Source organism: Chanodichthys erythropterus, chromosome 15 (assembly GCF_024489055.1).
Source record: "Chanodichthys erythropterus isolate Z2021 chromosome 15, ASM2448905v1, whole genome shotgun sequence".
Taxonomy (NCBI): domain Eukaryota; kingdom Metazoa; phylum Chordata; class Actinopteri; order Cypriniformes; family Xenocyprididae; genus Chanodichthys; species Chanodichthys erythropterus.
In genome coordinates, this window is record NC_090235.1 from 15,817,205 (window position 1) to 15,828,490 (window position 11,286).

The 11,286-nt window shown below is 41.4% G+C and overlaps 1 protein-coding gene across 1 annotated transcript in view; it reads left to right on the forward strand.

Moving 5' to 3' along the window:
* LOC137002202 (ephrin type-A receptor 7) overlaps positions 1 to 11,286 on the forward strand; it is a 119,934-nt gene that overhangs the window by 58,954 nt on the left and 49,694 nt on the right. Inside the window, exon 4 of the mRNA XM_067361713.1 lies at positions 10,520 to 10,675. Within this exon, the coding sequence (XP_067217814.1) occupies positions 10,520 to 10,675 (156 nt within the window). The remainder of the gene's footprint in view (positions 1 to 10,519; positions 10,676 to 11,286) is intronic.

Here is an 11,286-nt window from a genome sequence, read left to right on the forward strand (position 1 = left end):
CACGGCTAAGATTCATGACGCAGGATAAGAGATGTCATGATGTGAGAGAGTTAATGCATTTATTAGAGCTGTAGACGCTGATGGACATTTATTTTCAACCCCAAATTTCTTAAAATAGCGTATACAATTTTACTTTATATGAGTCATTCACATTAGATATTATGCCTTCGGAAAACAAACTTTGAAGCAGTCGAGCATTCAGTTCCTCAGACTCCTGTCCTCGGTAACATCTTCCTCTCTGTGGGTGTCTGAAGTTTGACGGAGAGTTTTCCAACATCGGTGGGACTTCCGCTCATAACCAAGGTCTCAACAGCGGATGCAGCGTCAGATTCACTGATCTGTGGCTCCGACTGCAGCGCTAACGTCTGAACACGCCACTGTTTGCCTTTTGCCTTTGTGCAGCGCTCCAGGATTTCTCCATTAAAAACAAGCTATTGATTTTTCTGGAGTGTGCAGATTCACTTGGCACAGCACCAGCTCTCGCAGCTCTGATGAAGCTCGGCGATATGTAGCTGACGCTCATTTACTCTTAGTAAAAAGTGGGAGGGAGGGAAGGAGTGACGGAATGAGTTTCTGTGTAGTTCTCTCTTGTGTCGTAGGGTTTTCTATATGCCTCATTAATATCCTTGTACAGCACAAACGTTCAAATAGAGGATGTGTTTAATATAGTACTGTTGTATTGATGCATTCGTTATATGAATATGAGAATAAAATATTATAAGGTTTTTTTCTGCAATATTGTAGATTTTAAATGCATATCCATGATATGTTTTATTCAAATTTTTATATTACAGAATCTGTTATCATGTTTGGCTGGTGCGCTTGTCATCTGTGCAGGTAATGGGTTTGATCTCTCAGTTGAGACTGACCGCTGAAGCTCTTGGTCAAGCTCACGAACTACATAAATAAAACCACTTTTGGCCCCGAATTTCAGTCAATGCAAGTTACCGAAAGACAGATCTAGTCTGCAGCTGACAGATGTTTAATATTCTGTTTTCATTTGCGTCTCCCAGCAACAAGGCACGAATTTGTAATCATTTACCAAGTCGGCAAGTGTCTATTGCCTAGTATAATGCGAAGGATGGCAAAGACGAGCTACTGCAGCTCAAATTGCTCAAGAAGTTAATGCTGGTGTCAGAACACACAGTGCATCAGTTTGTTGCGTATGGAGCTGCATATCTGCTCATGCTGACCCCTGTCCACCGCCGAAAGAGCCAACAGTGGACACGTGAGCATCAGAACTGGACCACGGAGCAATGGAAGAAGGTGGCCTGGAGGGATAAATCACGTGTGCGCCGTGTGCGTCTCTTACCTGGGGAACACATGGCACCAGGATGCACTATGGGAAGAAGGCGAGCCGGCGGAGGCAGTGTGATGCTTTGGGCAATGTTCTGCTGGGAAACCTTGGGTCCTGCCATCCATGTGGATGTTACTTTGACACGTACCACCTACCTAAGCATTGTTCAGACCATGTACAGCCTTTCATGGAAACGGTATTCCCTGGTGGCTGTGGCTCTTTCAGCAGGATAATGCTCCTGACACAAAGCAAAAATGGTTCAGGAATGGTTTGAGGAGCACAACAATGAGTTTGAGGTGTTGACTTGGCCTCCAAATTCCCCAGATCTCAATCCAATCGAGCATCTGTGGGATGTGCTGAACAAACAAGCCAAATTTTTTTGGTGTCAACTAACTAACTTTTATCCTTTCTTATTTTATATCGACTTGCTGAGGCATGCAGAGGCGATAGTGTGAATCTAAAACCCTACTTTTACCAGCCTTTATTTTTAACTCTAATGCAGGAAAAACACAGTGTCTGCATTCCAGTAGAGGGAGGAAGCAAAATATAGAACCATATGCCAAGCTGGTGATCTTTAGAAATGTCCATACTGAGTCTCTTGTGACTACAAACATCCTACACAATATTTCTTGCAAAGTCCATTATCCAGAGAGGAAGTTTAGGAGGACACTTGGCTTAGTCTGGCAGGTTATAGCTCCGTCGTTTGCCAAAAGCAATGGAGACCTTAGTCTGGAGCAACTCTCGGATGAGACGGATGGAGTGAGGGAGGAGGAGGAGAAGCACTTGGAAGACTGCAGGCCAGGAGAAATCAATAGATACACCCACACACACTCCAAACCCATCTGCTGTGTGTGAACACCCAACACCACCTCAGAGCTGGCATGGAAGAGGCAAAATCACATTCTGTCCAATTCTTTATGCACAGTTTGAGCAGTCAGTGCACTGTATATTGTACTTGGGTTTTCAGTTGCAAATTCTTTCACTTTTTGTTGTTAAAGGACAACGTTATTGTGGCCTACAGTGTCTTTAAGGATCTTCAGCACAGTAACAAAGTTACAAAAGCTGTTGTAGAGCCATGCCAGACTTTTTAGGTTTTTTTTCCAGTCTACAGTTTTGTGGAAGCAGTGTTGTTGGTGTTGTAAAAATCCATATAGCCTAGTGGCTGGTAGACCAAAGCATGTAGGCTGTTGTTGAACTGCCATCGCTGTGCACTTAAACAAGACATTTTGTCCCAGGTTACTCAGTGGGGAATGTTCTACAAGTATGCAGTAAATTGTTTTGGGTAGAGCAGTTTGTTAGGAATTTGTAAAAGCATGCAGACGTGGATGATTTCCATCATTCATACCTTTTTAATCTTGATTTCATGGATATTTGATTACCCCATAACGATTTAAAGTTTCAGGAGACTTGGCTGCATCTGGAACTGCACACTTCCCTGCTATATAGTAGGCGGAAGATAGTATGTGACAAAAGAATATGTCTGAATTCACAGTACTCATAAAAGAGTAGACAAAAAGTACCTACTTCTTTTCAGAAAGAAATGCATATGATGGACATTTTACTACCCATGAGGCACGGAGGAGGATTTGTGAATGGTGGTGAGGCGACACGACTGACACTGGTAGGTCACATGATAATGACAACATGGCGAATGTTGTAAGTCCGGATTACATTCATACTATATAGATGGAACATACTTTTTTTAGTGGTCATGAAAAAATTCCTTATTCAAAATAAGTACCTACTTAAGTGTAGCATAATTGTAGCGTCATTCTCAAAAAATGGTTTTAATACGAGTACCTTTTTCATTTATGCACATATTTGTCATCTTATTTTGAGAATGACTGAATGTTGAACAGCCTCAAGCTTGATTTTACCTTCAGTAACTTTAGAGTCTATTGAACTTATAAAAATATGTCAAAATGCATGTGATCTTAATTACATGTATTTTCAGGCATCACAAAGACTCATCAAGCACCATTGTGCCATTTAATGTCCATCTGTGTTTCATCTGAAGGTTAGCATGGGGTGACTTGCACGAATGATGCTGTGTAATCACAGAATCCCCAGATGAAGCAGTGACAAAATGTACTGACAGAGGAGATTTTTCTGCAGCACTCCAGAATGGTGCAGGGCTACGGTTAGTCCCGGTGCACTGGGGCAGGAGAGAGTCAGATAAAAACTGTATTCAACAACCCAATGAAAAATCCAAATTGAGACCCTCAAATGACGGACACTTTAAAACGCTGCCTTAATGCAACAGAGAGGTTGATTTTTGAGGGTAAAGTCACACATTTCAGTTTATGCCACTCACTAGCTTTTCCACATTCCTTTAGTGTCTGTCTACAGTATGTCTCTGACTGTAAACGCTTGTCTCATTCTTTGTGTTCCTCCTCCTCCTCCTCCTCCCTGTAATCATAATCTCTGCCTTTGTCTGTCTTCTCGCATCCTCCCTCGCTCCCCCGTTCCTCGTCGCAGCTGCACCTCAAGCTCTAATTCTCATTTTCCCCATTTTAGCAATGTCTTGACTTCCCTTTCAACTTCTCCCGACAGCATCCTGTGTCTTAATTAAAATAGGGCCCTCAAAAAAACAGAGGAAAAACTAATGAAAGAAGAAGCTGTTAATTACACAACAAGGTCACAAGCCTTTTACCTTCACAGCTTAATTGTGGCCTTGATTGTGTTTCTGCCTCATTTTTTATGCAAACGCCAGACTGACAAACGCGGTTAATTGTTGCTCAAGCACTTCTGGAGGGTCACGCGGTTTTGTGTATCTGCAGAGCTAGTTAGTTTGTGTATCTGTGCAAGTGTAATACAAATCGAACTACATGTGTGTTTCGTTTTATAGATGTTTATGCATTGTTTTTTCCATAGAAGCCCATTCAAGATCCTCCAGGCTCACCGTTAATTTCCCTTCATGACCTTCCTGCCCTATCTTCAGTTGATCCTCTCATTTCTCAACGAGGGTCACTCTGACCTTTAAAACCCTTACAGAGCTACCAGTATCCACCTACCCATCCATTGATCCTTTCATGTATAGATCCGTGTCTTCCTGACCATTTTACTCCCTTCGATTTCCAAAGGTGGATCACGCTGTCATTTTCTTTGGCCAATTGTATTAACGACTCTTAGGTCAGAGGTGCTACAGTTTTGGGTTTGGGTCACTGGATCTTTTCAAAACCTTTTTCCATGTATCTTGGCATGATCAATACCTTCACCCTCATTCCCTTCCTTTTTTATTCCTTCCCCACTTTTCTCCTTTTCTTTCCCTCCTTCTTTCCCCCATTTTTTCCCTTAGGCAGACTAAGTCAGAGGCACTACAGCTTTGCTTAGAGGTCATTGGATATTTTATAAACATGACCTTATTCCATGTATTTTGACATGATCTATACCAGGGAAGCTCCAGGAAGACCAATGTCCTGCCGAGTGAAGCTCCAACTTGCCCCTACACATTTGCCCGGAAGTGTTCTGTGTGTTTAATTAGGATTGGATCTAAAGTCTGCAGAATTGTGGCCCTCCAAGTACAGGATTGGACACCCCTGGTCTATGCTTTCTCCCTCTTCCCCTTTTCCTTTACCCCCCCCCCCCCTTTCTTTCTTCCCCCCCTTTTCCATTTCCCTTTTCTTTCCTATCTCCCTCTCCCATTCCCCTTTGGCACTAGGGTCAAATGTCAGAGGTTCTACAATCACCAGATTTTCTAATAAAGGTGACCTTTGTCTTGGCTCGGTCCATAAAAATCTCTTTTCCTTCCTTCCTTGCTTTCATTTCCTCCTCTTCCTTCCCCCTTTTTCTTTTTCTCCCCTTTTCTTTCTTTACCCATTTCTCCCCTTCCATTTCCCACTTTGATCATTCTGCACTGCATAATTGTGTTGTGTTACTTGGAAGAAATATCTGTTATCATTCCTGACCTCTACACCATTGATCATGGAAATGTGACCATCCTCCAGACATCCATTTGTCTTCAAAAAATGGAAATCAATTACCAAACACGCCTCTCATCTTTTGTATTATAATTAAATTGTTGGGTTTTGCTGCTGACTGTCCTGAACGAAATATGTGTACACTTCACAGCAATTTGTAATGTATGACATTCAGAGTCTCGATTGGTAGTGCCTGCAAAACTTTGAGGAATGACTTCTTTTCCACTTTGCTTTATCACTTAATGTTCAAGCTGAGCCTCACGCCCTGAAAGCGAAAGGGGAAAATGAAAAAAGAGCGATCCATTACCTGAGCTAACAATAAGGAGCGTTGTTTGTTTGAGGCTGCAAATGTGCCCAACCTGTCGTGCTTAGATATTTCTGAGAGATGTTGCAAATTTGCCTGCATCTCATTCTCAACCCCGCTCTCATTCTCCAAACCCAGCATCCTCATCAGTCGGACACCCTTCAGTGATTCAGAAACGAGGTTTTTCTTCTTTTTTTTTTCTCCATCTCTCTCAATTCCTTGAGTGCCGCACCTGAAATTGCTTTGACATTCAGATGCAAACATAACCATTGACACCCGCCTGATGGGTTTGGAATGCAAATGGACAGGGCTCTCTCTCCTTCCTCTCCACTTTCCGATCTCATCCCTCTCTCCCAGCCTAATGAGGGAAAGCTGATAGCTTGCTTTCTGAGATCAGGCAGACGTGGATACAGGCGTGTTGAGATTGGGGTTTGAGGGGACAGTGGTAATGTCACTGAAAGCCTACAGGAAATCAATTTCACAAGTGCCGTCTCCCCACTGTGAAACGCAACCCTGCTGTCTGAGAGGAGCAAAAGTGATACAGACAAGACAGTTCAGTCTCAGTCTCACAGAAACGTGTGAACACATTAGTGCACTTATTTAATGTTGCATTGGCACACTTCATTTTCTTTCCTTGCCCCTTTTCCCTCTTCCTTCCTTCAGCACCCCCCCCTTCCTTTGCCTAAACTTTCTTCTGTCTGTCCTTCCTTGCTTCCGTCCATCTATCTTCCTTTATGCCTTTTTGCTTTTTCTTCCTGCCTGCCCTCCTTCTCTTCTTCCTTCTTTACCTCCCCAACTTTCTCATCCTTCCAACTTTTTCTCTCCCTTTTCTGGATTCCCCTTCCTTTGTTCATTACCTCCAACTTTCTTAGCAACTCCCTTTTCCTTTTTTTTTTTTACCTTTTCCCCACATTTCCCCACATCTTTCCTTCTTTTCTTTCATCGATTTTCCCTCCCTACTCTGTTACATCCTTCCTTCCTTCCTTCCTTAATTACCTCCAACTTCCTTACCACTCCCTTTTCCTTTCTTTTCCCTTCCCCTCTTCCTTCCAACTTTCCTTCCTTTTTTCCATCATTTTTCCTTCCAACTTTGTTCCTTCCTTCCTTCCGCATTTATTTTTCCTCCCCTTTTGCCTAAACTTTCTTTTGTCTTTCCTTCCTTACTTTCATTCATCCCTCATTTATCTTCCTTTATCTTCTTCCTTCTTTACCTCCCCCACTTTTTCCTCCTCTTTCTTTTCTCATTTTCTCATACTTTGTTCATTAACTCCAACTTCCTTACCAGTCATTTTTCCTTTCTTTTCCCTTTCCCCCTCTTTTTTTCCAACTTTCCTTCCTTTCTTCCATCAAATTTTCCTTCCTACTTCCATTGCATCTGTCCTTCCTTGTTTCCCACCTCCTTTGTTCCTCCCTTCCCACTTTCTCCTCTTTCCCCCGTTTCATTTTCCTTCCAACTGTATTTTTAATTTCCTTCCTTCCTTCTGACTTTCCTTCTCAATTTCCTTTTCTTTTCTACCTTTTCCCCTCTTCACATCACTACGCGAAATCTCTCACACACTTTATGTAGTTCTACCTCTGTAACAAGGTTCCCCAGGACCTTCTGTGAGAAATTACACATGAAGTGGTCTATGATCTGTAAACGCGTTGACCTGAATTCTCAAGTTCACGTGACAGGAGCATCGTGCACACATGTAGTGATGCCTGACTCGTCTCTGATCTGCTCAACCTTGTGCCTCTCCATCAGCGGCTTGGGCTCAGGCTCAGCTCTGGACATTTACAAATCTCCTCTGTACTTGGCTAAATGGAAACCATCCATCAGAGGTGACAGGAAGCAAACAAAGCCCCAACATTAGCTGCTTGGGCACTTTTGATGATGTCATCCTCCGTTCTAAGCCTCTGGAGGTGGGTGACCTAATGTGGTTCATTGGGAAAGAAGGGAGAACACAGTGCAAGATCTGTAGATGAAGCATGCAAACCAACATGGGTTGACAGAACTCTTTTGTAAGAAAGGTGTGAATATACAAAGTGCAACTGAGTCCAGGGGGTGTGGGGTCATTGATTTGGGTCAAAGCAGATCTGTGTTTTAATAAGAGAACTGCATTGATGAGGATTGATCAGTGGTATTATGGGAGGTTGGGATTCAAGCCCCATGAGCCACAGCTCGGATCATTCTTGTCCTGATTAGGATTAAGGCTGAGCAGTGTAATGTCCTCTAATTCTGACTCTTGTCCATGGTTTTTCTGTTGTTCTGTTGCTAGTGATAAGCAGCATTGAATTTGAGAGTGTGAGAAGAGGGATTTGGGAAGGAGATGGAGAAAATGGGAGAGAGGCTGAGAAAGAGGATAAGAGTAGGATACAAAGAACATATAAGAAGAGTAAAGGAAAATGTGAGATGTGTTAAGAGGATCAGAGATATCCTCATGAATGTGATGGGCATGCAAAAAAAGTCACCCTGTTTTTACTTACAGGAAGCTAGGATGTTGTCATGTGACTACGATTTACATTGGTAGGGTGTTTTAGGTGGGTGGTTGGAGCCCACACCCAAATCTCTATAAATTTCTGTTCCACAGCATATTTGATTGTTGCCGCTGTTACCAGACCAGTGAAGGTGATTGTTCATGACATTTGAGATTTGGAAAAATAGCCTTTGTGCCTCTGATTAAAGCAGAGGCCGTATCAATGTCACTGTAATCACTGTTGCAGAATGCACCGTTTTTGATGGGAAAACCATCAACCACCTGCGTAACCTGAAAAGGTTATTATAGCTCTTTTAAACACAATGGTCTAAATTGTCACAGGAGCATGAAGAGCATATGATAGGCAGGACCTTTAAAATAGACCTTTCACTCCTTCATTTATGTGGATTTATTCCATTCGCGAGGGATTCTTTCATAAATTGGAATTAGCAGCATTGAGGCAGTGATCTGAATATGATGACATGAATTATTGATTCCCTGACAGCTGCTTGCAAATCTAGCCTGACATTTGGAAAAGAAGACGGCAAGGAATTATAGCCGAAAATTATGAAGGCCATTTGTGTCGAGACGAGAGAGGGAGAGCAAAGCAAACGTCTTTTTGGACTTATTAATATTCATTAAAACCTCCTGTCAGAGCGCCATTGAAACAATTCATTGCTCACGTTTACTGTATTACGTTCTATATGATTTATTGATGTGTGTTTGAAAGAGCCGGGTGGTTCTGAAGAGAGACCCCTCAGCTAAATCTGATTGCTCTTACAAAACCAGATCTTTGTCAGCGAGACAATGACTTGAGATTTTATTTCTAGTATTGTTTTTTTTCTCTCCTTGCATTCCTTCTTTAACTTACACAAGCTAAAAAAACACAGCTACTAACTACTAAACTCTTTCTGCACATATTTTTTTATCTTTCTTATGGAAATTTGGTATGCTTGCACTACCTGTGTTGTGTTCTGCCTTGAATTAATTGCTTCTGTTTCTATTATTCTCATTTGTAAGTCGTTTTGGATAAAAGTGCCTGCTAAATGAACAAATTTAAATGATTTGTTTGTTCTCCATTAGGCTTCAAATGATGCATAATTTCAGATAATAAACCCAGGCATAAAAATTAGGCAGAGGATGTCCTAAAAATGGCTAACTTGGATATGCTGTACCTCCTACATCCCAAAGTCTGATCCACAGGCCTATTTTCCCTTAAGATATTTGGCATTTATCTATGTGGAAGATCTTCTGCAACCTGGAGCCCTGGCGTGACTTTTTGCTCGATCTGCATTCTAGTTCCTCATGGCACTAAAGAGCCAATCATCTCGCTGGTTTCTGTTAAACAACCCCTGCTGATGTCACATTAGATAAATTGATCCGTATGCAGCCAGCTGGTCTGTTGTGGAATTAGACAAAAATGGGATCCTTGGGAATTTCTGAGTAATGTCAGCAGATATGGGTTGTAATCTCATTCCTTTAGTGTGTGTTTGGCTTTAGCTGTCTTCAGTTGTCTGTTTTTGCCTGTTTTTCTACATTGCAAGTTGTAAAGATGGCAGCAAAAACAAACGGGTCTGATACCACAGTGCTTGCAGTCATTTTGTTGGTGCTGCTTGCAGGAATTAACTCGACAAGCCATGGGATTGGTGTGCTTTGTATCTGTGTATGAATGCTTTTATATTCCATATCACTTATTTTGATGCTTTACTCATTGTCTATCTGATTCTGCTTGCCTCGCTGGAAAACAGGACAGTATGTGTGTGTTTACTGCTTGGGTCACAGTTTGTGCATCCGTGTATTCATGTGCATATTCATTGCATGTTTTCCAGAGAATTGTTTTTATGACCCTGTCAGAGCATCGAGGCAATGATGATTGTATAATGATTAAAAATTGGGGGATGGACAAATGAATGAAAGCATGGGGTTGAGTGTAAAGATGTATAAATGATACTCTTATTATCTAGAGGTTAGTGATCTTAAAGCATGTTCAAGTCACTTGACGGCCACCTTGACAATGTCCTTCATGCAAGTATAGCACCTTTAAAGGATTAGTTCACTTCAGAAATAAAATTTCCTGATGATTTACTCACCTCCATGTCATCAAAGATGTTCATTTCTTTCCGACTGAAGACAGAAAGACAAACATCTTGGATGACAATTTATTAATTAATTAAAAAATAATTATTAAATTAAGTTTGGGTCATAAGCAACATTGCGATTCATGAGTTTTCTCGGTTACTTTACGAGCGTGAGCTTCCATCACTTACTGCTCATACAGGCAACAAATAACCTCTTAATCATGTGTAATATGAACCCCATTAGTTAAAGGATTTTGTTCCTGGAGGCACAGTCACGCATTTCTTTTCTTTTTCTTCAAGTAGCATATTATGCTCCCAAATGGATCTTTCATGTTGGTTAATAAGGTCTGAAGCCATGTACTCTGGTTGTAAGTGATGCCATTTTTCCGGCCTGTTTTCAATCTTGAAGCTGCAGGTTTTGTTGTCTCAGAGTCTGTAATGGGCTCTTTTCTGTGTCTTCTCAGCCTGTCCTCCGGGCACCTACAAGATGTCGTCACGGCAGCAAGAGTGTTTCCCGTGTCCGGCTAACAGCAAGGCTGAAGAAGAAGGCTCTGTGCTGTGTGTATGTGAGGACGACCACTTCAGAACCCCGCTGGACCCTCCATCCGCACCCTGCACTCGTAAGACTGTCCTTCTGTCCGTCAATGATTATGTGTGTAATTACTTGTCTGTAAATTCCCATAACCAGCCCTATTGATTCTTGCTTTAATTTTGCTGTGCGGTTTAGCGCTGACAAGAGGCTTGTTGTGTGATGCTGATTGATAGAAGTTTCATCTTTGCAGCTTCTTAATCTTTTAATTTGTAAAGCAAAAGATCTTTGGTGAAATAGAGGATCTAAACATCTTAAACACATCACTACAAACTTAGCAGCAGTAAACAGTACACTAACAACATCGTTCAATATAGTGAACAAAAAATGTTTTATATATATATATATATATATATATATATGGGTTTAAACATGACACAAACAAGTAAAAAATGTGTTAGCATCATGCTAGTATCATGTTAATCGTGTTAGCATAATGCTAGTAGCATGTTAATCGTGTTAGCATAATGCTAGTAGCATGTTAATCATGTTAGCATGTTGCTAGCATTATGCTAATCATGTTAACATTTTGTTAGCATTATGCTTACATGATTAACATCTTGTTAAAAACATGCTAGCAACATGGTATTAGCATCATGCTTAAAACATCCTAGCAGGACGGTAATTATGTTAGCATCATGC